This window comes from Oncorhynchus clarkii, chromosome 2, assembly GCF_045791955.1.
Source record: "Oncorhynchus clarkii lewisi isolate Uvic-CL-2024 chromosome 2, UVic_Ocla_1.0, whole genome shotgun sequence".
Classification (NCBI taxonomy): domain Eukaryota; kingdom Metazoa; phylum Chordata; class Actinopteri; order Salmoniformes; family Salmonidae; genus Oncorhynchus; species Oncorhynchus clarkii.
This window is the reverse complement of record NC_092148.1, coordinates 96,579,013-96,606,947: the sequence shown is the minus strand read 5'-3', so window position 1 is coordinate 96,606,947 and position 27,935 is coordinate 96,579,013. Positions and strand designations below refer to the sequence as shown.

At 43.2% G+C, this 27,935-nt stretch overlaps 1 protein-coding gene across 1 annotated transcript in view; it reads left to right on the top strand.

Moving 5' to 3' along the window:
* LOC139376695 (beta-hexosaminidase subunit alpha-like) overlaps nucleotides 1-25,938 on the top strand; it is a 79,187-nt gene extending 53,249 nt beyond the window's left edge. Inside the window, exons 14-21 of the mRNA XM_071119561.1 lie at nucleotides 12,777-12,932; nucleotides 14,078-14,277; nucleotides 16,680-16,883; nucleotides 17,874-18,034; nucleotides 18,346-18,512; nucleotides 21,453-21,531; nucleotides 21,648-21,839; nucleotides 25,768-25,938. Coding sequence (XP_070975662.1) covers nucleotides 12,777-12,932; nucleotides 14,078-14,277; nucleotides 16,680-16,883; nucleotides 17,874-18,034; nucleotides 18,346-18,512; nucleotides 21,453-21,531; nucleotides 21,648-21,839; nucleotides 25,768-25,890 — 1,282 coding nt within the window. The 3' untranslated portion in view covers nucleotides 25,891-25,938. The remainder of the gene's footprint in view (nucleotides 1-12,776; nucleotides 12,933-14,077; nucleotides 14,278-16,679; nucleotides 16,884-17,873; nucleotides 18,035-18,345; nucleotides 18,513-21,452; nucleotides 21,532-21,647; nucleotides 21,840-25,767) is intronic.
* The last annotated feature ends 1,997 nt before the right edge of the window (nucleotides 25,939-27,935 follow it).

The window sequence follows — 27,935 nt, the reverse complement described above, 5'->3', positions numbered from 1 at the left end:
CTCTGTAGTTCAGTTAGTAGAACATGGTCCTCTGTAGTTCAGTTAGTAGAACATGGTCCTCTGTAGTTCAGTTAGTAGAACATGGTCCTCTGTAGTTCAGTTAGTAGAACATGGTCCTCTGTAGTTCAGTTATTTGAACATGGTCCTCTGTAGTTCAGTTAGTAGAACATGGTCCTCTGTAGTTCAGTTAGTAGAGCATGGTCCTCTGTAGTTCAGTTAGTAGAGCATGGTCCTCTGTAGTTCAGATAGTAGAACATGGTCCTCTGTAGTTCAGACAGTAGAACATGGTCCTCTGTAGTTCAGACAGTAGAACATCGTCCTCTGTAGTTCAGACAGTAGAACATGGTCCTCTGTAGATCAGTTAGTAGAGCATGGTCCTCTGTAGTTCAGTTAGTAGAATATGCTCCTCTGTAATTCAGTTAGTAGAACATGGTCCTCTGTAGATCAGTTAGTAGAGCATGGTCCTCTGTAGATCAGTTAGTAGAGCATGGTCCTCTGTAGATCAGTTAGTAGAGCATGGTCCTCTGCAGAACATGGTCCTCTGTATATCAGTTAGTAGAACATGGTCCTCTGTAGTTCAGTTAGTAGAACATGGCCCTCTGTAGAACATGGTCCTCTGTAGAACAGTCAGTAGAACATGGTCCTCTGTAGAACAGTCAGTAGAACATGGTCCTCTGTAGAACAGTCAGTAGAACATGGTCCTCTATAGAACAGTTAGCAGAACATGGTCCTCTGTGGAACAGTTAGTAGAACATGGTCCTCTGTAGAACAGTTAGTAGAACATGGTCCTCTGTAGTTCAGTTAGTAGAACATGGTCCTCTGTAGTTCAGTTAGTAGAGCATGGTCCTCTGTAGTTCAGTTAGTAGAACATGGTCCTCTGTAGTTCAGACAGTAGAACATGGTCCTCTGTAGATCAGTTAGTAGAGCATGGTCCTCTGTAGTTCAGTTAGTAGAATATGGTCCTCTGTAGTTCAGTTAGTAGAACATGCTCCTCTGTAAATCAGTTAGTAGAGCATGGTCCTCTGTAGATCAGTTAGTAGAGCATGGTCCTCTGTAGATCAGTTAGTAGAGCATGGTCCTCTGTAGAACATGGTCCTCTGTATATCAGTTAGTAGAACATGGTCCTCTGTAGTTCAGACAGTAGAACATGGTCCTCTGTAGATCAGTTAGTAGAGCATGGTCCTCTGTATTTCAGTTAGTAGAATATGGTCCTCTGTAGTTCAGTTAGTAGAACATGGTCCTCTGTAAATCAGTTAGTAGAGCATGGTCCTCTGTAGATCAGTTAGTAGAGCATGGTCCTCTGTAGATCAGTTAGTAGAACATGGCCCTCTGTAGAACATGGTCCTCTGTAGAACAGTCAGTAGAACATGGTCCTCTATAGAACAGTTAGCAGAACATGGTCCTCTGTGGAACAGTTAGTAGAACATGGTCCTCTGTAGAACAGTTAGTAGAACATGGTCCTCTGTAGAACAGTAAGTAGAACATGATCCTCTGTAGGTCATGGTCCTCTGTAGTTCAGTTAGTAGAACATGGTCCTCTGTAGTTCAGTTAGTAGAACATGGTCCTCTGTAGAACAGTTAGTAGAACATGGTCCTCTGTAGAACAGTAAGTAGAACATGATCCTCTGTAGAACATTGTCCTCTGTAGTTCAGTTAGTAGAACATGGTCCTCTGTAGTTCAGTTAGTAGAACATGGTCCTCTGTAGTTCAGTTAGTAGAACATGGTCCTCTGTAGTTCAGACAGTAGAACATGGTCCTCTGTAGAACATGGTCCTCTGTAGTTCAGTTAGTAGAACATGGTCCTCTGTAGTTCAGTTAGTAGAACATGGTCCTCTGTAGTTCAGTTATTTGAACATGGTCCTCTGTAGTTCAGTTAGTAGAACATGGTCCTCTGTAGTTCAGTTAGTAGAGCATGGTCCTCTGTAGTTCAGTTAGTAGAGCATGGTCCTCTGTAGTTCAGATAGTAGAACATGGTCCTCTGTAGTTCAGACAGTAGAACATGGTCCTCTGTAGTTCAGACAGTAGAACATGGTCCTCTGTAGTTCAGACAGTAGAACATGGTCCTCTGTAGATCAGTTAGTAGAGCATGGTCCTCTGTAGTTCAGTTAGTAGAATATGGTCCTCTGTAATTCAGTTAGTAGAACATGGTCCTCTGTAGATCAGTTAGTAGAGCATGGTCCTCTGTAGATCAGTTAGTAGAGCATGGTCCTCTGTAGATCAGTTAGTAGAGCATGGTCCTCTGCAGAACATGGTCCTCTGTATATCAGTTAGTAGAACATGGTCCTCTGTAGTTCAGTTAGTAGAACATGGCCCTCTGTAGAACATGGTCCTCTGTAGAACAGTCAGTAGAACATGGTCCTCTGTAGAACAGTCAGTAGAACATGGTCCTCTGTAGAACAGTCAGTAGAACATGGTCCTCTATAGAACAGTTAGCAGAACATGGTCCTCTGTGGAACAGTTAGTAGAACATGGTCCTCTGTAGAACAGTTAGTAGAACATGGTCCTCTGTAGTTCAGTTAGTAGAACATGGTCCTCTGTAGTTCAGTTAGTAGGTCATGGTCCTCTGTAGTTCAGTTAGTAGAACATGGTCCTCTGTAGTTCAGACAGTAGAACATGGTCCTCTGTAGATCAGTTAGTAGAGCATGGTCCTCTGTAGTTCAGTTAGTAGAACATGGCCCTCTGTAGAACATGGTCCTCTGTAGAACAGTCAGTAGAACATGGTCCTCTGTAGAACAGTCAGTAGAACATGGTCCTCTGTAGAACAGTCAGTAGAACATGGTCCTCTATAGAACAGTTAGCAGAACATGGTCCTCTGTGGAACAGTTAGTAGAACATGGTCCTCTGTAGAACAGTTAGTAGAACATGGTCCTCTGTAGTTCAGTTAGTAGAACATGGTCCTCTGTAGTTCAGTTAGTAGAGCATGGTCCTCTGTAGTTCAGTTAGTAGAACATGGTCCTCTGTAGTTCAGACAGTAGAACATGGTCCTCTGTAGATCAGTTAGTAGAGCATGGTCCTCTGTAGTTCAGTTAGTAGAATATGGTCCTCTGTAGTTCAGTTAGTAGAACATGCTCCTCTGTAAATCAGTTAGTAGAGCATGGTCCTCTGTAGATCAGTTAGTAGAGCATGGTCCTCTGTAGATCAGTTAGTAGAGCATGGTCCTCTGTAGAACATGGTCCTCTGTATATCAGTTAGTAGAACATGGTCCTCTGTAGTTCAGACAGTAGAACATGGTCCTCTGTAGATCAGTTAGTAGAGCATGGTCCTCTGTATTTCAGTTAGTAGAATATGGTCCTCTGTAGTTCAGTTAGTAGAACATGGTCCTCTGTAAATCAGTTAGTAGAGCATGGTCCTCTGTAGATCAGTTAGTAGAGCATGGTCCTCTGTAGATCAGTTAGTAGAACATGGCCCTCTGTAGAACATGGTCCTCTGTAGAACAGTCAGTAGAACATGGTCCTCTATAGAACAGTTAGCAGAACATGGTCCTCTGTGGAACAGTTAGTAGAACATGGTCCTCTGTAGAACAGTTAGTAGAACATGGTCCTCTGTAGAACAGTTAGTAGAGCATGGTCCTCTGTAGAACAGTAAGTAGAACATGATCCTCTGTAGGTCATGGTCCTCTGTAGTTCAGTTAGTAGAACATGGTCCTCTGTAGTTCAGTTAGTAGAACATGGTCCTCTGTAGAACAGTTAGTAGAACATGGTCCTCTGTAGAACAGTAAGTAGAACATGATCCTCTGTAGAACATTGTCCTCTGTAGTTCAGTTAGTAGAACATGGTCCTCTGTAGTTCAGTTAGTAGAACATGGTCCTCTGTAGTTCAGTTAGTAGAACATGGTCCTCTGTAGTTCAGACAGTAGAACATGGTCCTCTGTAGAACATGGTCCTCTGTAGTTCAGTTAGTAGAACATGGTCCTCTGTAGTTCAGTTAGTAGAACATGGTCCTCTGTAGTTCAGTTATTTGAACATGGTCCTCTGTAGTTCAGTTAGTAGAACATGGTCCTCTGTAGTTCAGTTAGTAGAGCATGGTCCTCTGTAGTTCAGTTAGTAGAGCATGGTCCTCTGTAGTTCAGATAGTAGAACATGGTCCTCTGTAGTTCAGACAGTAGAACATGGTCCTCTGTAGTTCAGACAGTAGAACATGGTCCTCTGTAGTTCAGACAGTAGAACATGGTCCTCTGTAGATCAGTTAGTAGAGCATGGTCCTCTGTAGTTCAGTTAGTAGAATATGGTCCTCTGTAATTCAGTTAGTAGAACATGGTCCTCTGTAGATCAGTTAGTAGAGCATGGTCCTCTGTAGATCAGTTAGTAGAGCATGGTCCTCTGTAGATCAGTTAGTAGAGCATGGTCCTCTGCAGAACATGGTCCTCTGTATATCAGTTAGTAGAACATGGTCCTCTGTAGTTCAGTTAGTAGAACATGGCCCTCTGTAGAACATGGTCCTCTGTAGAACAGTCAGTAGAACATGGTCCTCTGTAGAACAGTCAGTAGAACATGGTCCTCTGTAGAACAGTCAGTAGAACATGGTCCTCTATAGAACAGTTAGTAGAACATGGTCCTCTGTAGTTCAGTTAGTAGAGCATGGTCCTCTGTAGTTCAGTTAGTAGAACATGGTCCTCTGTAGTTCAGACAGTAGAACATGGTCCTCTGTAGATCAGTTAGTAGAGCATGGTCCTCTGTAGAACATTGTCCTCTGTAGTTCAGTTAGTAGAACATGGTCCTCTGTAGTTCAGTTAGTAGAACATGGTCCTCTGTAGTTCAGTTAGTAGAACATGGTCCTCTGTAGTTCAGACAGTAGAACATGGTCCTCTGTAGAACATGGTCCTCTGTAGTTCAGTTAGTAGAACATGGTCCTCTGTAGTTCAGTTAGTAGAACATGGTCCTCTGTAGTTCAGTTATTTGAACATGGTCCTCTGTAGTTCAGTTAGTAGAACATGGTCCTCTGTAGTTCAGTTAGTAGAACATGGTCCTCTGTAGATCAGTTAGTAGAGCATGGTCCTCTGTAGTTCAGTTAGTAGAATATGGTCCTCTGTAGTTCAGTTAGTAGAACATGCTCCTCTGTAAATCAGTTAGTAGAGCATGGTCCTCTGTAGATCAGTTAGTAGAGCATGGTCCTCTGTAGATCAGTTAGTAGAGCATGGTCCTCTGTAGAACATGGTCCTCTGTATATCAGTTAGTAGAACATGGTCCTCTGTAGTTCAGACAGTAGAACATGGTCCTCTGTAGATCAGTTAGTAGAGCATGGTCCTCTGTATTTCAGTTAGTAGAATATGGTCCTCTGTAGTTCAGTTAGTAGAACATGGTCCTCTGTAAATCAGTTAGTAGAGCATGGTCCTCTGTAGATCAGTTAGTAGAGCATGGTCCTCTGTAGATCAGTTAGTAGAACATGGCCCTCTGTAGAACATGGTCCTCTGTAGAACAGTCAGTAGAACATGGTCCTCTATAGAACAGTTAGCAGAACATGGTCCTCTGTGGAACAGTTAGTAGAACATGGTCCTCTGTAGAACAGTTAGTAGAACATGGTCCTCTGTAGAACAGTTAGTAGAGCATGGTCCTCTGTAGAACAGTAAGTAGAACATGATCCTCTGTAGGTCATGGTCCTCTGTAGTTCAGTTAGTAGAACATGGTCCTCTGTAGTTCAGTTAGTAGAACATGGTCCTCTGTAGTTCAGTTATTTGAACATGGTCCTCTGTAGTTCAGTTAGTAGAACATGGTCCTCTGTAGTTCAGTTAGTAGAACATGGTCCTCTGTAGATCAGTTAGTAGAGCATGGTCCTCTGTAGTTCAGTTAGTAGAATATGGTCCTCTGTAGTTCAGTTAGTAGAACATGCTCCTCTGTAAATCAGTTAGTAGAGCATGGTCCTCTGTAGATCAGTTAGTAGAGCATGGTCCTCTGTAGATCAGTTAGTAGAGCATGGTCCTCTGTAGAACATGGTCCTCTGTATATCAGTTAGTAGAACATGGTCCTCTGTAGTTCAGACAGTAGAACATGGTCCTCTGTAGATCAGTTAGTAGAGCATGGTCCTCTGTATTTCAGTTAGTAGAATATGGTCCTCTGTAGTTCAGTTAGTAGAACATGGTCCTCTGTAAATCAGTTAGTAGAGCATGGTCCTCTGTAGATCAGTTAGTAGAGCATGGTCCTCTGTAGATCAGTTAGTAGAACATGGCCCTCTGTAGAACATGGTCCTCTGTAGAACAGTCAGTAGAACATGGTCCTCTATAGAACAGTTAGCAGAACATGGTCCTCTGTGGAACAGTTAGTAGAACATGGTCCTCTGTAGAACAGTTAGTAGAACATGGTCCTCTGTAGAACAGTTAGTAGAGCATGGTCCTCTGTAGAACAGTAAGTAGAACATGATCCTCTGTAGGTCATGGTCCTCTGTAGTTCAGTTAGTAGAACATGGTCCTCTGTAGTTCAGTTAGTAGAACATGGTCCTCTGTAGAACAGTTAGTAGAACATGGTCCTCTGTAGAACAGTAAGTAGAACATGATCCTCTGTAGAACATTGTCCTCTGTAGTTCAGTTAGTAGAACATGGTCCTCTGTAGTTCAGTTAGTAGAACATGGTCCTCTGTAGTTCAGTTAGTAGAACATGGTCCTCTGTAGTTCAGACAGTAGAACATGGTCCTCTGTAGAACATGGTCCTCTGTAGTTCAGTTAGTAGAACATGGTCCTCTGTAGTTCAGTTAGTAGAACATGGTCCTCTGTAGTTCAGTTATTTGAACATGGTCCTCTGTAGTTCAGTTAGTAGAACATGGTCCTCTGTAGTTCAGTTAGTAGAGCATGGTCCTCTGTAGTTCAGTTAGTAGAGCATGGTCCTCTGTAGTTCAGATAGTAGAACATGGTCCTCTGTAGTTCAGACAGTAGAACATGGTCCTCTGTAGTTCAGACAGTAGAACATGGTCCTCTGTAGTTCAGACAGTAGAACATGGTCCTCTGTAGATCAGTTAGTAGAGCATGGTCCTCTGTAGTTCAGTTAGTAGAATATGGTCCTCTGTAATTCAGTTAGTAGAACATGGTCCTCTGTAGATCAGTTAGTAGAGCATGGTCCTCTGTAGATCAGTTAGTAGAGCATGGTCCTCTGTAGATCAGTTAGTAGAGCATGGTCCTCTGCAGAACATGGTCCTCTGTATATCAGTTAGTAGAACATGGTCCTCTGTAGTTCAGTTAGTAGAACATGGCCCTCTGTAGAACATGGTCCTCTGTAGAACAGTCAGTAGAACATGGTCCTCTGTAGAACAGTCAGTAGAACATGGTCCTCTGTAGAACAGTCAGTAGAACATGGTCCTCTATAGAACAGTTAGCAGAACATGGTCCTCTGTGGAACAGTTAGTAGAACATGGTCCTCTGTAGAACAGTTAGTAGAACATGGTCCTCTGTAGTTCAGTTAGTAGAACATGGTCCTCTGTAGTTCAGTTAGTAGGTCATGGTCCTCTGTAGTTCAGTTAGTAGAACATGGTCCTCTGTAGTTCAGACAGTAGAACATGGTCCTCTGTAGATCAGTTAGTAGAGCATGGTCCTCTGTAGTTCAGTTAGTAGAATATGGTCCTCTGTAGTTCAGTTAGTAGAACATGCTCCTCTGTAAATCAGTTAGTAGAGCATGGTCCTCTGTAGATCAGTTAGTAGAGCATGGTCCTCTGTAGATCAGTTAGTAGAGCATGGTCCTCTGTAGAACATGGTCCTCTGTATATCAGTTAGTAGAACATGGTCCTCTGTAGTTCAGACAGTAGAACATGGTCCTCTGTAGATCAGTTAGTAGAGCATGGTCCTCTGTATTTCAGTTAGTAGAATATGGTCCTCTGTAGTTCAGTTAGTAGAACATGGTCCTCTGTAAATCAGTTAGTAGAGCATGGTCCTCTGTAGATCAGTTAGTAGAGCATGGTCCTCTGTAGATCAGTTAGTAGAACATGGCCCTCTGTAGAACATGGTCCTCTGTAGAACAGTCAGTAGAACATGGTCCTCTATAGAACAGTTAGCAGAACATGGTCCTCTGTGGAACAGTTAGTAGAACATGGTCCTCTGTAGAACAATTAGTAGAACATGGTCCTCTGTAGAACAGTTAGTAGAGCATGGTCCTCTGTAGTTCAGACAGTAGAACATGATCTTCTGTAGAACATGGTCCTCTGTAGTTCAGTTAGTAGAAAATGGTCCTCTGTAGTTCAGATAGTAGAACATGTTCCTCTGTAGTTCAGACAGTAGAACATGATCCTCTGTAGGTCATGGTCCTCTGTAGTTCAGTTAGTAGAACATGGTCCTCTGTAGTTCAGTTAGTAGAACATGGTCCTCTGTAGTTCAGTTATTAGAACATGGTCCTCTGTAGTTCAGTTAGTAGAACATGGTCCTCTGTAGTTCAGTTAGTAGAACATGGTCCTCTGTAGTTCAGTTAGTAGAGCATGGTCCTCTGTAGTTCAGTTAGTAGAACATGGTCCTCTGTAGTTCAGATAGTAGAACATGGTCCTCTGTAGTTCAGTTATTAGAATATGGTCCTCTGTAGATCAGTTAGTAGAGCATGGTCCTCTGTAGAACATTGTCCTCTGTATATCAGTTAGTAGACCATGGTCCTCTGTAGTTCAGTTAGTAGAACATGGCCCTCTGTAGAACATGGTCCTCTGTAGAACAGTCAGTAGAACATGGTCCTCTGTAGAACAGTCAGTAGAACATGGTCCTCTGTAGAACAGTCAGTAGAACATGGTCCTCTATAGAACAGTTAGCAGAACATGGTCCTCTGTAGAACAGTTAGTAGAACATGGTCCTCTGTAGAACAGTTAGTAGAACATGGTCCTCTGTAGAACAGTTAGTAGAGCATGGTCCTCTGTAGAACAGACAGTAGAACATGATATTCTGTAGAACATGGTCCTCTGTAGTTCAGATAGTAGAACATGGTCCTCTGTAGTTCAGACAGTAGAACATGATCCTCTGTAGAACATGGTCCTCTGTAGTTCAGTTAGTAGAACATGGTCCTCTGTAGTTCAGTTAGTAGAGCATGGTCCTCTGTAGTTCAGTTAGTAGAACATGGTCCTCTGTAGTTCAGTTATTAGAACATGGTCCTCTGTAGTTCAGTTAGCAGAACATGGTCCTCTGTGGAACAGTTAGTAGAACATGGTCCTCTGTAGAACAGTTAGTAGAACATGGTCCTCTGTAGAACAGTTAGTAGAGCATGGTCCTCTGTAGTTCAGACAGTAGAACATGATCTTCTGTAGAACATGGTCCTCTGTAGTTCAGTTAGTAGAAAATGGTCCTCTGTAGTTCAGATAGTAGAACATGTTCCTCTGTAGTTCAGACAGTAGAACATGATCCTCTGTAGGTCATGGTCCTCTGTAGTTCAGTTAGTAGAACATGGTCCTCTGTAGTTCAGTTAGTAGAACATGGTCCTCTGTAGTTCAGTTATTAGAACATGGTCCTCTGTAGTTCAGTTAGTAGAACATGGTCCTCTGTAGTTCAGTTAGTAGAACATGGTCCTCTGTAGTTCAGTTAGTAGAGCATGGTCCTCTGTAGTTCAGTTAGTAGAACATGGTCCTCTGTAGTTCAGATAGTAGAACATGGTCCTCTGTAGTTCAGTTATTAGAATATGGTCCTCTGTAGATCAGTTAGTAGAGCATGGTCCTCTGCAGAACATTGTCCTCTGTATATCAGTTAGTAGACCATGGTCCTCTGTAGTTCAGTTAGTAGAACATGGCCCTCTGTAGAACATGGTCCTCTGTAGAACAGTCAGTAGAACATGGTCCTCTGTAGAACAGTCAGTAGAACATGGTCCTCTGTAGGTCAGTAGAACATGGTCCTCTATAGAACAGTTAGTAGAACATGGTCCTCTGTAGAACAGTTAGTAGAACATGGTCCTCTGTAGAACAGTTAGTAGAGCATGGTCCTCTGTAGAACAGACAGTAGAACATGATATTCTGTAGAACATGGTCCTCTGTAGTTCAGATAGTAGAACATGGTCCTCTGTAGTTCAGACAGTAGAACATGATCCTCTGTAGAACATGGTCCTCTGTAGTTCAGTTAGTAGAACATGGTCCTCTGTAGTTCAGTTAGTAGAGCATGGTCCTCTGTAGTTCAGTTAGTAGAACATGGTCCTCTGTAGTTCAGTTATTAGAACATGGTCCTCTGTAGTTCAGTTAGTAGAACATGGTCCTCTGTAGTTCAGTTAGTAGAACATGGTCCTCTGTAGTTCAGACAGTAGAACATGGTCCTCTGTAGAACATGGTCCTCTGTAGTTCAGTTAGTAGAACATGGTCCTCTGTAGTTCAGTTAGTAGAACATGGTCCTCTGTAGTTCAGTTAGTAGAACATGGTCCTCTGTAGTTCAGTTATTAGAACTTGGTCCTCTGTAGAACAGTTAGTGGAACATGGTCCTCTGTAGAACAGTTAGTAGAGCATGGTCCTCTGTAGAACAGTTAGTAGAGCATGGTCCTCTGTAGTTCAGACAGTAGAACATGATCCTCTGTAGTTCAGTTATTAGAATATGGTCCTCTGTAGTTCAGTTAGTAGAACATGGTCCTCTGTAGTTCAGTTAGTAGAACATGGTCCTCTGTAGTTCAGTTTGTAGAACATGCTCCTCTGTAGTTCAGTTAGTAGAACATGGTCCTCTGTAGTTCAGTTAGTAGAGCATAGTCCTCTGTAGTTCAGACAGTAGAACATGATCCTCTGTAGAACATGGTCCTCTGTAGTTCAGTTAGTAGAACATGGTCCTCTGTAGTTCAGTTATTAGAATATGGTCCTCTGTAGTTCAGTTAGTAGAACATGGTCCTCTGTAGTTCAGTTTGTAGAACATGCTCCTCTGTAGTTCAGTTAGTAGAACATGGTCCTCTGTAGATCAGTTAGTAGAGCATGGTCCTCTGTAGAACATGGTCCTCTGTAGATCAGTTAGTAGAACATGGTCCTCTGTAGTTCAGTTAGTAGAACATGGTCCTCTGTAGTTCAGTTATTAGAATATGGTCCTCTGTAGTTCAGTTAGTAGAACATGGTCCTCTGTAGATCAGTTAGTAGAACATGGTCGTCTGTAGATCAGTTAGTAGAACATGGTCCTCTGTAGATCAGTTAGTAGAGCATGGTCCTCTGTAGAACATGATCCTCTGTAGTTCAGTTAGTAGAGCATGGTCCTCTGTAGTTCAGTTATTAGAACATGGTCCTCTGTAGTTCAGTTAGTAGAGCATGGTCCTCTGTAGTTCAGTTAGTAGAGCATGGTCCTCTGTAGTTCAGTTAGTCGAACATGGTCCTCTGTAGTTCAGACAGTAGAACATGGTCCTCTGTAGAACATGGTCCTCTGTAGTTCAGTTAGTAGAACATGGCCCTCTGTAGTTCAGTTATTAGAACATGGTTCTCTGTAGTTCAGTTAGTAGAACATGGTCCTCTGTAGTTCAGTTAGTAGAGCATGGTCCTCTGTAGTTCAGTTAGCAGAACATGGTTCTCTGTAGTTCAGTTAGCAGAACATGGTCCTCTGTAGTTCAGACAGTAGAACATGGTCCTCTGTAGAACATGGTCCTCTGTAGTTCAGTTATTAGAACATGGTTCTCTTTAGTTCAGTTAGTAGAACATGGTCCTCTTTAGATCAGTTAGTAGAGCATGGTCCTCTGTAGATCAGTTAGTAGAGCATGGTCCTCTGTAGAACATGGTCCGCTGTATATCAGTTAGTAGAACATGGTCCTCTGTAGTTCAGTTAGTAGAACATGGCCCTCTGTAGAACATGGTCCTCTGTAGAACAGTCAGTAGAACATGGTCCTCTGTAGAACAGTCAGTAGAACATGGTCCTCTGTAGAACAGTCAGTAGAACATGGTCCTCTATAGAACAGTTAGCAGAACATGGTCCTCTGTAGAACAGTTAGTAGGACATGGTCCTCTGTAGAACAGTCAGTAGAACATGGTCCTCTGCAGAACAGTTAGTAGAGCATGGTCCTCTGTAGTTCAGTTAGTAGAACATGGTCCTCTGTAGAACATGGTCCTCTGTAGAACAGTCAGTAGAACATGGTCCTCTGTAGAACATGGTCCTCTGTAGAACAGTCAGTAGAACATGGTCCTCTGTAGAACAGTTAGTAGAACATGGTCCTCTGTAGAACAGTCAGTAGAACATGGTCCTCTGTACAACAGTTAGCAGAACATGGGCCTTGAAACGCTAGGATAGTGGGTTCAATAAACAGGACCCCATATATGTAAAAATGTATTCACTAAATATTAAGTGGCTTTGGCTAAAAGCATCTGCCAAATTGCATAAAATTGGACAGGCCTACGGTAAGAATCAAAATGTCATTCATTTATGGTGTCAACGGGGACAACGTTATAATAGTATTAACCTTTGTCTACCTCAGGAAGAGTTGTTGCTGCTTTTGCAACAGCTAATAGGGATCCTAATAAAATACCAAACTAGTGATGCAATGAATACTGTATTGTTATTATTCACAACTAAACGTTTCAGCTCTGCAGTGAACCATAGTTATAGCTGGAACCCACTTCAACATAACGCTTCAATGCGGTTTGTGTTGTTGCTGCACACAAAACACTAGATTTTGGAATTAGCTTTGTTGAGGGGAGCAATCTTTTCTATCAGACAAATACAATATGAAACTAGCCATCATTAACATTTAGAAAGGGATTTCTATGAGCAAAATATGTTTGATTGTATCAAAGGTACAGTCTGCTATATTTACTGTGGTTCAAACATGCTTCATTGTCCTGCAGGGAGAAGATGGACTACTATGAGTGTGAACAAAACCAAAATAAGTGTATTTTACCAACAAAATCTTTGAACATAAATTAGACGATCAGCTGTTCTCTGTCATTGTTCCTGACAGGGAGAAGATAGGCTACTATGATAGTGTAAACATTATAAAGCCGGAGGATGCAGCCATCTTGTTCAAGGCAGAAGGACACTACCCCAAGAGGTTAACGGTGGAGGCATGGACCTCATACAGAGACTACAGGAACAGGAAATATGGAGTCCTGCTCAAGTATGTACACTGTTCTGTTATATCTGTCAAACAGTTGTTTAAATAAGGACTTTCAAATCAATGGCATCATAAGCTTTCCTTTTTGTGATGTTTTGACTATTCACACTACGGTATTGTAGCCTGGGCAACGGTCTCTTGACCCAACATTCCACTCCTTGCCATGCATTTGGCAATGACAAGAAGTGGAATGTTAGCTAAAGAGACCGGTACCCTGGCTAACAGTTTAGGGTTTACTCTGTTATCTCATATATATATCTCATATATCTTTTCACATTGCCATATCTACAGGCCAGCCCAGTACAGCTTGGCTTGGTATGGCCCTATAGCATAGTAGATGGTAACCAGACCAGGTGTGGCCCTATAGTGTGGTAGATGGTAACCAGACCAGATGTGGCCCTATAGCGTGGTAGATGGTAACCAGGCCAGGTGTGGCCCTATAGCGTGGTAGATGGTAACCAGGCCAGGTGTGGCCCTATAGCGTGGTAGATGGTAACCAGACCAGGTGTGGCCCTATAGCGTGGTAGATGGTAACCAGGCCAGGTGTGGCCCTATAGCGTGGTAGATGGTAACCAGGCCAGGTGTGGCCCTATTGTGTGAATCAGGCATTATTGACAGATTTAGTTATTGAGATTTAGTTATTGACACTGCGTTATTGAGATTTAGTTATTGACACTGCGTTATTGAGATTTAGTTATTGACACTGCGTTATTGAGATTTAGTTATTGACACTGCGTTATTGAGATTTAGTTATTGACACTGCGTTATTGAGATTTAGTTATTGACACTGCGTTATTGAGATTTAGTTATTGACACTGCGTTATTGAGATTTAGTTATTGACACTTAGTTATTGAGATTTAGTTATTGACACTGCGTTATTGAGATTTAGTTATTGACACTGCGTTATTGAGATTTAGTTATTGACACTGCGTTATTGAGATTTAGTTATTGACACTGCGTTATTGAGATTTAGTTATTGACACTGCGTTATTGAGATTTAGTTATTGACACTGCGTTATTGAGATTTAGTTATTGACACTGCGTTATTGAGATTTAGTTATTGACACTTAGTTATTGAGATTTAGTTTTGCTGGTTCTGTGACATTCCAAAACAAAACAACAAGGTTTGGTCTTTTTCTCCCTGTAGGAATGGGGAGGACTGGCGGTCCAACAGGGTGATTCTGAATAGAGAGGTGATCTCTCCCAAGGTGTTGGGGAACTTTGTTCCTCTGTTGGATGAGGTTGGGCAGGACTTTGTGGCCCGAGTACATAAGAAGATAGAAAGGAGTGGACAGGACAAATGGACCACTGATCTTTCTCAAGAACTCTTCAAATACGCTCTGGAATGTAAGACCGTTTCACCTAATATTTACTTCTGTCTTGAAACCTGACCATGTTTTATACACTTTTTTGCCCCACTGTATAAATCTGTTCTGAAATGCCCCAGAGTCTGCAACACCACTAAGCAAGGGGCACCACCAAGCAAGCGGCACCATGAAGAACAAGGAGCTCTCCAAACAGAAAGTTGTGGAGACGTACAGATCAGGGTTGGGTTATAAAAAAATATCCAAACCTTTGAACATCCCACGGAGCACCATTATTAAAAAATTGAAAGAATATGGCACCACAACAAACCCTCCCTAGAGAGGGTCGCCCACCAAAACTCACAGACCAGGCAAGGAGGGCATTAGTAATCAGAGAGGCAACAAAGAGACCAAAGACAACCCTGAAGGAGCTGCAAAGCTCCACAGCGGAGATTGGAGTATCTGTCCATAGGACCACTTTAAGCAGTACACTCCACAGAGCTGGGCTTTACAGAAGAGTGGCCAGAAAGAGCCATTGCTTAAAGAAAAAAATAAGAAAACACATTTGGTGTTCGCCAAAAGGTATGTAGGAGACTCCCCAAACATATGGAAGGCTGGAGCAGTCTTGTCAGATGAGATGAAAATTTAGCATTTTTCAAGGAAAATGCTATGTCTGGAGCAAACCCAACACCTCTCATCACCCCATGAATATCATCCCCACAGTAAAGCATGGTGGTGGCAGCATCATGCTATGGGGATTCTTTTCCATCGGCAGGGACTGAGAAATTTAAGGAAATTGAAGTAATGATGGATGTCACTAAATACAGGGAAATTATGGAGGGAAACCTGTTTCAGTCTTCCAGAGGTTTGAAACTGGGACAGAGGTTCACCTTCCAGCAGGACAATGATCCTAAGCATACCGCTAAAGCAACACTCGAGTGGTTTAAGGAGAAACATTTAAATGTCTTAGAATGGCCTAGTCAAAGCCCAGACCTCAATCCAATTGAGAATCTGTGGTGCAACTTAAAGATTGCTGTACACCAGCGGAACCCATCCAACTTGATGGAGCTGGAGCAGTTTTGTATTGAAGAATGGGCAAAAATCCCAGTGGCTAGATGTGCCAAGCTTATAGAGACGTACCCCAAGAGACTTGCAGCTGTAATTGCTGCAAAAGGTGGCTCTACAAAGTATTGACTTTAGGGGGGTGAATAGTTACGCAAGCTCAAGTTTTCTGTTCTTTTGTCTTATTTCTTGTTTGTTTCACAATATAAAATATTTTGCATCTTCAAAGTGATAGGCGTGTTGTGTAAATCAAATGATACAAACCCCCCACAAAAATCAATGTTAGTTCCAGGTTGAAAGGCAATAAAATAGTAAAAATGTCAAGGGGGTGAATACTTTCGCAAGCCACTGTACCAGATTGTCTCAAATACTGTAAGGTTAACATCTTATATTTCTGCTAATATCTTACTTCCTTAATTAGGTCCATCGCTCCTAAGGGGTCATAGGACATCGATGATGACAACTAATATCTTACTTACTTAATTAGGCCCATCACTCCTTAGGGGTCATAGGACATCGACAACTGGTGTCTTAGGCTGTCGTAATGTACCCTCTTCTACTGTATATTATACTATATTTACCTGATATTATTGCATGTACACTAAGTTCAGTATTGTACAATGTCTCACATTTGCTGTGCTGTAACGCGGTAGGTTCTGTTCTGTATGGAATGTCTAACCTGTGTTCTCTCCTCTCCAGCTGTAGGTTCGATACTGTATGTGAGTCTATGTCTAACCTGTGTTCTCTCCTCTACAGCTGTAGGTTCGATGCTGTATGTGAGTCTGCGTCTAACCTGTGTTCTCTCCTCTCCAGCTGTGGGTTCGATGCTGTATGTGAGTCTGTGTCTAACCTGGGTTCTCTCCTCTCCAGCTGTAGGTTCGATGCTGTATGTGAGTCTGTGTCTAACCTGGGTTCTCTCCTCTACAGCTGTGGGTTTGATGCTGTATGTGAGTCTGTGTCTAACCTGTGTTCTCTCCTCTACAGCTGTGGGTTTGATGCTGTATGTGAGTCTGTGTCTAACCTGTGTTCTCTCCTCTACAGCGGTGGGTTTGATGCTGTATGTGAGTCTGTGTCTAACCTGTGTTCTCTCCTCTCCAGCTGTAGGTTCGATGCTGTATGTGAGTCTGTGTCTAACCTGTGTTCTCTCCTCTACAGCTGTGGGTTTGATGCTGTATGTGAGTCTGTGTCTAACCTGGGTTCTCTCCTCTACAGCTGTGGGTTTGATGCTGTATGTGAGTCTGTGTCTAACCTGTGTTCTCTCCTCTCCAGCGGTGGGTTCGATGCTGTATGTGAGTCTGTGTCTAACCTGGGTTCTCTCCTCTACAGCTGTGGGTTTGATGCTGTATGTGAGTCTGTGTCTAACCTGTGTTCTCTCCTCTACAGCGGTGGGTTCAGTTCTGTATGGGGAACGTCTGGGCCTGATGTTGGACTACATCAACCCTGAGGCCCAACACTTCATTGACTGCATCTCTCTGATGTTCAAGACTACCTCTCCCATGCTGTACATCCCCCCGGCCATGCTGAGGAGGGTAGGAGCCAAGATCTGGAGAGATCACGTAGAGGCCTGGGATGGCATCTTCAACCAGGGTAGGACAATACTCATAGCATATCCCTGTGATATCTGAAAACATTGAAGGGTTAGGGTCAAGGGGAAGGGTCAGGGCCAAGGGGAAGGGTCAGGGCCAAGGGGAAGGGTCAGGGCCAGGGGATGGGGAAGGATCTGGGCCAGGGGAAAGGATCTGGGCCAGGGGGAAGGATCTGGGCCAGGGGGAAGGATCTGGGCCAGTGGGAAGGATCTGGGCCAGTGAGAAGGGTCAGGGCCAGAGGCATGTGTCAGGGCCAGTGGGATGTGTCAGGGCCAGTGGGATGTGTCAGGGCCAGTGGGATGTGTCAGGGCCAGTGGGATGTGTCAGGGCCAGTGGGATGTGTTAGGGCCAGTGGGATGTGTTAGGGCCAGTGGGATGTGTTAGGGCCAGTGGGAAGGATCTGGGCCAGTGGGAAGGATCTGGGCCAGGGGGAAGGATCTGGGCCAGGGGGAAGGATCAGGGCCAGTGGGATGTGTCAGGGCCAGTGGGAAGTGTCAGGGCCAGTGGGAAGTGTCAGGGCCAGTGGGAAGGATCAGGGCCAGGGGGAAGTGTCTGGGCCAGGGGGAAGTGTCTGGGCCAGAGGGAAGTGTCAGGGCCAGGGGGAAGTGTGAGGGCCAGGGGGATGTGTGAGGGCCAGGGGGAAGTGTCAGGGCCAGGGGGAAGTGTCAGGGCCAGGGGGAAGTGTCAGGGCTAGGGGGAAGTGTCAGGGCCAGGGGGAAGTGTCAGGGCCAGGGGGACGTGCCAGGGCCAGTGGGAAGTGTCAGGGCCAGGGGGAAGTGTCAGGGCCAGGGGGAAGTGTTAGGGCCAGTGGGAAGTGTTAGGGCTGTCATCTATTTAGGGAAACCAAAAAAGTAAAGCCAGGAAGAAGACAGTTGTCTGTGATCTGTATGATGCATTTAAGATCCCAGATAACACTGTGTTGGTGCTGTGTCTGTATCAGTACCTCTGTTGGTTCACTGTTATACTGTCCTGATTACATTACGGCCCCCAGCGGACCGCTGCATCCAGAACATCTACAGGACGATGCGTCAGGACACTAACACCCACGGGAAGTATCCAGGAGTCCTGGCCAGCCTTCTGATGTTAGACAAGCTGTCTATAGAGGATATCAAGGCCAGCGTCACTGAACTGATGGCTGGAGGGGTAGACACGGTAATAACCTGTATATAACCTCTCTATAAAACATCTACAACAAGCTGTCTTTAGAGGACATCAAGGCCAGCGTCACTGAACTGATGGCTGAAGGGGTAGACACGGTAAAAAACTTGATAATGACTTCCAACAGTAATCACCTTATCCTGTTGTTTAGGCCTGGTTCTGTGAGGCTGTATGAGAGATATCCAAGTCAACTGATTAGTTAACTACCAGAAAGGGTAGACAACCAGCCGTATTTCAACCCTTTGGGATCAGTTCATGAACAGTTGCCTCTAGTAGTTATCATTCTGCTCTGTAATGTATTTCAGACATCTATCACCCTGCTGTGGACTCTATATGAGCTTGCCAGACACCCTGACCTCCAGGAAGAGTTGAGGGCTGAGGTGGCTGTAGCCAGACAGTCTACCCAGGGAGACATGCTACAGATGCTGAAGATGATACCGCTGGTCAAAGGAGCGCTGAAGGAAACGCTGAGGTCGGACAGACAAGATGATTGACAAACGATAGCTGATGTTAACGACAATGACTACAATACCAATTATTATAAACCCACAAAACCAGTATACAGTTTTATAAATTTTATTTCACCTTTATTTAACCAGGTAGGCTAGTTGAGAACAAGTTCTCTTTTACAACTGCGACCTGGCCAAGATAAAGCAAAGCAGTGCATAACAAACAACATCACAGAGTTACACATGGAATATAGGTGGGTGCTGCTATGGTGACCAGTGAGCTGAGATTAGGCAGGGCTTTACCTAGCAAAGACTTATAGATGACCTGGAGCCAGTGGGTTTGGCGACAAGTATGAAGCGAGGGCCAGCCAAAGAGAGCATACAGATCGCAGTGGTGGATAGTACAAGGGGCCTTGGTGACAAAACGGATGGCACTGTGATAGACTGCATCCAGTTTGCTGAGTAGAGTGTTAGAGGCTATTTTGTAAATTACATTGTCGAAGTCAAGGATCGGTAGGATAGTCAGTTTTACGAGGGTACGTTTGGCAGCGTGAGCGAAGGATGCTTTGTTGCGAAATAGGAAGCCGATTCTAGATTTAATTTTGGATTGGAGATGTTTAATGTGAGTCTGGAAGGAGAGTTTACAGTCTAACCAGACATCTAAGGTATTTGCAGTTGTCCACAGATATTCTAAGTCAGAACCGTCCAGAGTAGTGATGCTGGACGGGCGGGCAGGTGCAGGCAGTGATCGGTTGAAGAGCATGCATTTTGTTTTAATTGCATTTAAGAGCAGTTGGAGGCCACGGTAGGAGAGTTGTATGGCATTGAAGCTCATCTGGAGGGTTGTTAACAGAGTGTCCAAAGAAGGGCCATAAGTATACAAAATGGTGTCGTCTGCGTAGAGGTGGATCAGAGAATCACCAGCAGCAAGAGCGACATCATTGATGTATACAGAGAAAAGAGTCGGCCCGAGAATTGAACCCTGTGGCACCCCCATAGAGACTGCCAGAGGTCCACACAACAGGCCCTCCGATTTGACACACTGAACTCTATCAGAGAAGTAGTTGGTGAACCACGCGAGGCAGTCATTTGAGAAGCCAAAAAGCTGTTGAGTCTGGCGGCAAGAATTTGGTGATTGACAGAGTTGAAAGCCTTGGCCAGGTCAATGAATTCAGTTGCACAGTATTGTCTCGTATCAATGGTGATTATGATATCGTTTAGTTCCTTGAGCGTGGCTGAGATGCACCCATGACTAGCTCTGAAACAAGATTGCATTGCGAAGATGGTACGGTGGGATTTGAAATGGTCGGTCATCTGTTTGTTAACTTGGCTTTCGAAGACCTTAGAAAGGCAGGGTCGGATAGATATAGGTCTGTAGCAGATTGGGTCTAGAGTTTCTCCCCTTTTGAAGAGGGGGATGACCGCGGCAGCTTTCCAGTCTTTGGGGATCTCAGACGATACGAAAGAGAGGTTGAACAGGCTAGTAATAGGGGTTGCAATAATTTCGGTGGATAATTTTAGAAAGAGAGGCAGTGATCGCTGACATCCTGGTTGAAACAGCAGAGGTGTATTTGGAGGGCATGTTGGTTAGGATGATATCTGTGAGGGTGCCCGTGTTTACGAACTTGTACCTGGTAGGTTCATTGATAATTTGTGTGAGATTGAGGGCATCAAGCTTAGATTGTAGGATGGCCGGGGTGTTAAGCATGTTCCAGTTTAGGTCACCTAGCAGCACAAGCTCTGAAGATAGATGGGGGAAATCAGTTCACATATGGTTTCCAGAGCACAGCTGGGGGCAGAGTGTGGTCTTTAGCAAGCGGCAACGGTGAGAGACTTGTTTCTGGAAAGGTGGATTTTTAAAAGTAGAAGCTCAAATTGTTTGGGCACAGACCTGGATAGTATGACAGAACTCTGCAGGCTAACTCCGCCCCCTTTGGCAGTTCTATCTTGTCGGAAATGTTATAGTTAGGGATGGAAATTTCCGGGTTTTTGCTGGTCTTCCTAAGCCAGGATTCAGACGCGGCTAGGACATCCGGGTTGGCCGAGTGTGCTAAAGTAGTGAATAAAACAAACTTAGTGAGGAGGCTTCTAATGTTAACTTGCATGAAACCAAGGCTTTTATGGTTACAGAAGTCAACAAATGAGAGTGCCTGGGGAATGGGAGTGGAGCTAGGCACTGCAGGGCCTGGATTAACCTCTACATCACCAGAGGAACAGAGGAGGAGTAGGATAAGGGTACAGCTAAAGGCTATAAGAACTGGCCAGCCTGAAACTCTTTCTAAAGAATTTTGACATCTAGTGGAAGCTCTAGGAACTGCAATCTGGGAGGACTTCGCCTTATAATAAAAGTGACAGCCATTGAAAATAGTGGTAGAATGAATTTTGTTTTTTGGGGGATGGTTTGTCCTCGGGGTTTCGCCTGCCATATAAGTTCCGTCATACTCACAGACATTATTTTAACAGTTTTAGAAACTTTAGTGTTTTCTTTCCAAATCGACCAATTATATGCATATCCTAGCTTCTGGGCCTGAGTAACAGGCAGTTTACTTTGGGAACGCTTTTCATCCGGACGTGAAAATACTGCCCCCTACCCAAGAGAGGTTAAACCAGGTGAGGTCACCGCATATGTGGGAGGTGGAACTAAAGGGTTAGCTAATGCGTGTTGAGCAGGGCTAGAGGCTCTACAGTGAAAAAAGGCAAGAATCACTAACCAGAACAGCAATGGACAAGGCATATTGACATTAGTCACAGTATATATCATGTCATTACTGATCATGAATATGTTTTATGTCATTGCAATGGTGCAAACTACTGGTTAGACATTAGAAGTGAAGTCACAATAATCACTTTTAGAGATTAATTTCAGATCTAGCTTAAACATCTATACTCTTCATATGTTGAGATGCCTGGGCCACCTACTGGTTAAGCATTAAGTCAAGTCACCATCTTCTTCTGTCCGTCAGGCTTCATCCAGTTGCAGTCAGTTTACAGAGATACATTACAGAGGAAATCGTCATTCAGAACTATCACATACCTTGTGGGGTAAGAGGAGACAATGACATATGGTTGCTACTGTATTTACATTTGATCAGAGACTTTGGTTGATGGTTTGGGAGGGCAGTATGTTATGTGTTGTGGTGTGTTCTCACTCTCTCTAGACTCTGGTCCAGTTGGGTCTCTATGCGATGGGTAGAGACCCAGATGTGTTCCCCAGACCTGAGAAGTACCTCCCGTCCCGCTGGCTGCGGACAGAGAACCAGTACTTCAGGAGCTTGGGCTTCGGATTTGGACCCAGACAGTGTCTTGGACGGCGCATAGCTGAGACGGAGATGCAGCTCTTCCTTATACATGTGAGGTTCACAGCTCAACGTTTGAATGACTGATTAAAATCCTTAAGAGTCAATCTAAGTAACATTAAAAATAATTAGATCAAAATCTGTCAGTTTAAGCTACAGATATCAGTTTTGTTGCATGGGCTGCATCTTAATCCATGTCGGCCTTCCGCTGCGGTGGAAGGTGGCCGAGCTACAGCGATGTTTGTCAGACCATGAGACATCCCGAAAATGTTTGTAGCGTCCGAATACTAATATGACCCATCTATGGAAAGACTCTCACAAACACAGTTGTGCTCTCTACGACCCCCAGAAGTGTCAGGGGACTCATCTGAAGGTCATACAAACACATGGAAATATGGAGGTCGTTTTGAAACAACAGAAGTTAGGGGTTAAATATGTGACTGGCCACCTGGATTTGGTCTTATGTAGCAACCTTTGAAATGGTGTTTTATTCATTGGATAAAAGAAGAAACCTAGAGCTAGAAAATGGTATATCACACACTGCAGATGAAGAACAATGGGAAATTACATCTGCTTTGAAAGTTGATAAACTTGTAACCCCACTTTTGAGAAAATGGCCCTTGAATCTTTTGGTACCTACTGGAGACCTCTTCTTTGTCTACACCCGTTCAGCATAATTCACACCCTCTGAAACCTTAGCCCCACCCATCTCTTTAAGATATTTGCTAAACAGAGTGATTCGTTTATTAATCAACCAAAGATTTCAAGACTAAAAGTGGTAAAAGTAGTAGCCTACTATAAGGAAAAACTCCAGGTAAAAATACACTTCATCTCGTCCTTGGCCAATATACTAATCTGACTTTGGTGCAGGTCATGTTGTTCTTCACATTACCGTCTCTGGTAAACACACACTATATAAAATAAAATAAAAAGTTGATTTGTCACTTGCACAGGATACAGAATATGTAAACAGTATAGTGAAATGGTTACTATAGTAGCAATATCAAAAGCAGAAAGTGTCCAGATAAACATATCTTATAAATATTAGATGACACTTACCCGACACACTTGTCTAAATTGATGAGTCACGTGAAAGAAATGCTGTAACCCCCAACCACATCTAAGTGGATGGGTCACTGTTGTCTAGACATGTACACATGTTCATGAAATACAATGCATGGCTGTAATCACCCCCAGACACACCTGGCTAACTTGATGGGTCATGTCGTCATCTGGCAAAGTGTTTTGTTTAGACATGTAGCTAGCTAGCTAAATAATGAAATGGCATAGTCCCAACTCATACCACTACCAACCAATACAAACATTGTCATAGCTGTAGTCTAAATGTCCAGGTAGCTAAAGCTAATCTACCAGGTTCAATGTTAGCTAGATAATATTAGGTTATAATGAAGAATGCAAATTAATATCTGATTTGAATAATATTACTACACAGATCAAACATGTAACTATAGCTAGCGAGCTGGCAAGCTAACGTTCGCTAGCTAGCTAACAGTACACTTTAACTTGCAATGAAAATGACTTTCTGACAAACTTAGAAACTTATAATATCTGAAAATGTAGCTGGACTCTTACATAGATAAATGCTTCATGGCAGACTGGAACCATTTAACTGCGTTCTGTTTGTAGCTACATCTTGTTTCGCCAGCGTTGTCTCAAGTCACTCCAGTTCACACTGACCGTGGCGTGTGCAGAAAGAAGCAAATCACTTTTTTCAACTGATCTGTCGACAGAACCTGCTAAATTCAGGACATAAATGTTGTTTAGAAAAGTATCAAAACTTTTGTAGTTCTCAATGGCTGACGTTATATCTTAACAAAATGGTGTTGTCGAAAGGACTATCAACATTGGTCTGCATGCTACATGGCAGCCCAATCCAAATTCATCTCTCGGCATGTCCAGCCCATCCATTATCTCAGCCAATCATGGCTAGCGGGAAGGTTCCTACCTTTTTCCAAGGCTAAACAAAATAGGCTCGTAATTTAACAATTTTATTTGTATTTACAGATGGAATACAAGGTTGTTATTAAAACATATATAAAAATGTTTTATGAACCACAAACTTGGTTACACACGTGTCCTCACAAAAAAAGTGCTTAAATATTAATAAGCTGAACTATTTACAAATAGCTTTGGTGTTCGTTTTACATCCCAGGTAAAGATGATTAGATTGCACTTTCCCCGTAGCTTGTGCATTTCGTGATAGGCTGACCAGGAAACAAAAGGTGAACTGGCATTTCAGACATCCCCTGTGTTTTGTGCAATGCTTGCAGTTCTTCCTTTTGTCTTTTGGTATGTGCTTTGGATAGTGGCGCTCACCCTGAGTGAGGGGTGTCTTGTGATGGTTGTGAGGTTGGTTTGGGCCCACAATTCAACCATTTCCAACACCAGCTGCTCTCAGAAGGCCAACTGGGAGAGAGGGGTTTGACCTTTTGCTATGGCCATCTGCTTGACAATTTATAAAAAATGAAATGCATATAGTAAATGAGCTCTACAAAGTCGTCAAAATAATTTATTTACAGACCTTAAAGTAGATCCAGTCCTTCTAGAAAGCAATCTTCGTCTGCCTAGTCAAAATTCTCATTGTCCATTCTCATCGATCTCCTGTTTGATACTCTTCATTTTTACATTTTCTTCTCCCTTGAGAAGCCATATTTTATGCTAAAGCGATGAAATCTGTTTACAATGTAATGTAGCATGCTCTGTGCGTCTCGTCTCTGCGCCAGGTAGCAATAGTTCACATTACGCATAAAAAGGTTCTAGGCCTTGCTTCGTCCCACCCAGGTCAACTGCATATCCCTGGAAAGCGTATCTCATTGGCTACAAGACTGTCAAGGTGCCGTAGTAGCCAGTCCTCTGTGTAATGGATGCCTACAGCGCATTCGATGTTCCCATACATCATCAGATAGCATTGACTAGATTTGTTCCTACCAACCTAAAGATTAATCTGACACCCCCACATCTAGCTATATCTCAAACAGACAAATTGAAGCTTACTGAAGTTTGAAGTTTGCTGTTTGGTTAAAACATTGTGTAAAATAAACATTTTCGGGACTCTCGGGGCTGGTGATCAATAATGGTAGGTCACAGGCAGACAAATAAGATATCCTCGTGATCTGTGGAGTCCCGGCTTTCGGTGTGTATCAACGTATTCCATGTTTACATTGTTTATGCTTCACAACGCTAACCAGAATGTAGGTAGCAGCCATCTTGAAATTAAGTCATCAACATGCCCTGCCCTTATAAATTTGTATGCCCATATATGGTAGTAAGTCACACCAAAGAGTTGAAGGCACAGATCCATAGCCAAGATACTCAGCTTTCTGCAGACACCCTGCTTTTGCAGATAGGGGCTACCATTCTCATACAAGACTGAATTAAATAAATGCAAATCTAAAAGGGTCCCCAAATAATATTAAGAGGTTAAGGCAGATGAAAGTTGACATGTTCCAGAAGTAATTTCCGCCAAAAAATGCATTTTGATAAAAAAATGTATGTTTACATTCAAATGCCTCTCCTGTGAAGTGATGTGTGACATAGTCCTAGTTTCCTGAAACAAGTCACATAGGTAGGACAGACACTTAAAAAATCGTATTCCTTATGACGTATATTTTTACTGTCTTTTTTGCCATTTATGTGTTATTCAATGCGTTTCTATGGGCTATAGTAGTGAAAGACAAATTCTATATTTTATCAAATAATTGTTTCAATTTTTTATACTTAAATGGGTCCTAAAATTCTAAATCAAATAGCTAAATGATCCATGGTATGATCATCTTAAAACAATTCAAAATATTTTTTAAAAACTTTGTTCAAACAACTTATTTAGTTTTGATTTAACTTTCATTTAGTTTAAACTACTTTTTTTATTCAGCTATAATTTTTCCTTTCAATAGTACAATGTCACAGGAAGACAGAACAGTCATATGGTTGTAACACTGTGCCTTTTTCTCTGCCACTGCAGATGCTGGAGAACTTCAGAGTAGATAAACAGCGTCAGGTGGAGGTGCACAGTACCTTCGAGTTGATCTTGTTGCCAGAGAAACCCATTCTTCTGACCCTGAAGCCTCTAAAGAGCGGCCAGTGATATCATGAAGCCTCTACACAGCAGACAGTGACATCATGAAGCCTCTACTCTGTAAGGTCAAAGCGTAAGAAAAATTCTAACATTGTTTTAATAAAACAATAATATAACTTGATTAGTTTATCTTTATTTTGTGGTTGTCTGGTACTTTCTAACTAGCTAGGGCCATCTACTTTAAGTGCTGCCTGTCTTGCCAGGAGCCTAATTGGTATGTGAACTGCTGATTGCTCATCATTTGCAGATGATCAACCAGGATTAAGGGGAAGGGAAATTTGACTGTTGTTGTTTTCGTAATCAGTGGCTGTCTTGGAGGGGGAGTGGTTTCTCCTCTCCTAGGCAATCATCAATTAGTACCGGAAGGTGTGCTCTTCACCTTTGCAAGGCAATTGGTATTAACAATTCAGTCTCCCCTGTTTTCTCAGGGGCAGCTGTGTCAGTGGCAGTCTCTTAGCAAAAGTAATATTATTTTCATCAAACTACGTTTTCTCTCAGTCTGAGAGAATCTGGTCATTGCGGTGGTGGCACAGGTCTACTCAATTCTCCTAAGTGGAGATTTTGTATTTTATCCCTCTCTCTCACCTGTCCATCTTCTCATTTGAATTCCATGCTGTCACTGTCACTTGACCACTCGAGCTTAACATTATTGTCATCTATCGCCCACCAGGTGTCCGTAGAGAGTTCCTCAATGAGCTCTACACCTTGATAATCTAATTTCCTGGCAATGGCTCACTGCTCTTCGTACTTGGTGACTTCAACCTCCCGATGTCTGCCTTCGATTAATTTCTTTCCAACTCTCTCTTTTCCCTCCTCGCCCTTTCTCAGTCCAATCCCACTCACAAGGCAGGCAATATGCTTTACCTCATCTTTACTGGAGGCTGTTCTCCTGCTAATCTCACTGCAACTCTGATCACTACTATGTTTCCTTTTCTGTCTCCCTTTCCTCCAACCCTGCCCACTCAGCCCTGACCCAGATGGTCTCTCTCTCCCCCACTACTCTCTCCTCTTCTATCCTATCATCTCTATCCACTCAGCCCCGACCCAGATGGTCTCTCTCTCCCCCACTACTCTCTCCTCTTCTATCCTATCATCTCTATCCACTCAGCCCCGACCCAGATGGTCTCTCTCTCTCCCCACTACTCTCTCCTCTTCTATCCTATAATCTCTAACCACTCAGCCCCGACCCAGATGATCTCTCTCTCTCCCCCACTACTCTCTCCTCTTTTATCCTATCATCTCTAACCACTCAGCCCCTACCCAGATGGTCTCTCTCTCTCCCACTACTCTCTCTTCTTCTATCCTATCATCTCTAACCACTCAGCCACTACCCAGATGGTCATGTGCCGCCACAATATTCACTCTGTCTCTCCCACTATTCTCCCTTCTGCTAAATCCTTCTCCTTCCTATCTCCTGATTCTGCCTCATTGACCGTAGTCTCTTCTCTCTCCGCATGGTGCCCTTTCCTGCCTGCTGGCTCAGCCCTCCCCTCCTGCTGAGTGACTCATTGCGAGCTTACAAAACAGGGCTGCGGGTAGAAAAATGATATTTCTGTAGGACCTTATCCAGTGTCCTTATCTTCATCATTCTAATGCTGTTCATTATACCGGAAATAGGGAGTGGTTTTGGGCTGGAAATCTCTGTAACTGGGTCCCCTCCATTCAACCCTACTTTCTACACATGGACTGTACATTATTTGCCAATTTGTCATTAAAAAGATTTCAAGCTCTGTCATCTTGGTTGTTGATCATTGCTAGACAGCCATTTTCAAGTCTTGCCACAGACTTTCAAGACAATTTAAGTCAAAACTGTAACTAGGCCACTCAGGAACATTCAATGTCATCTCGGTAAGCAACTCCAGTGTCTATTTGGCCTTGTGTTTTAGGTAATTGTCCTGCTGAAAGGTGAATTTGTCTCGCAGTGTCTGTTGGAAAGCAGACAGAACCAGGTTTTCCTCTAGGATTTTGTTCATGCTTAGCTCCATTCCATTAGTTTTTTATCCTTACAAAACTCCCTAGTCCTTGCCAATGACAAGCATGCCCATAACATGATG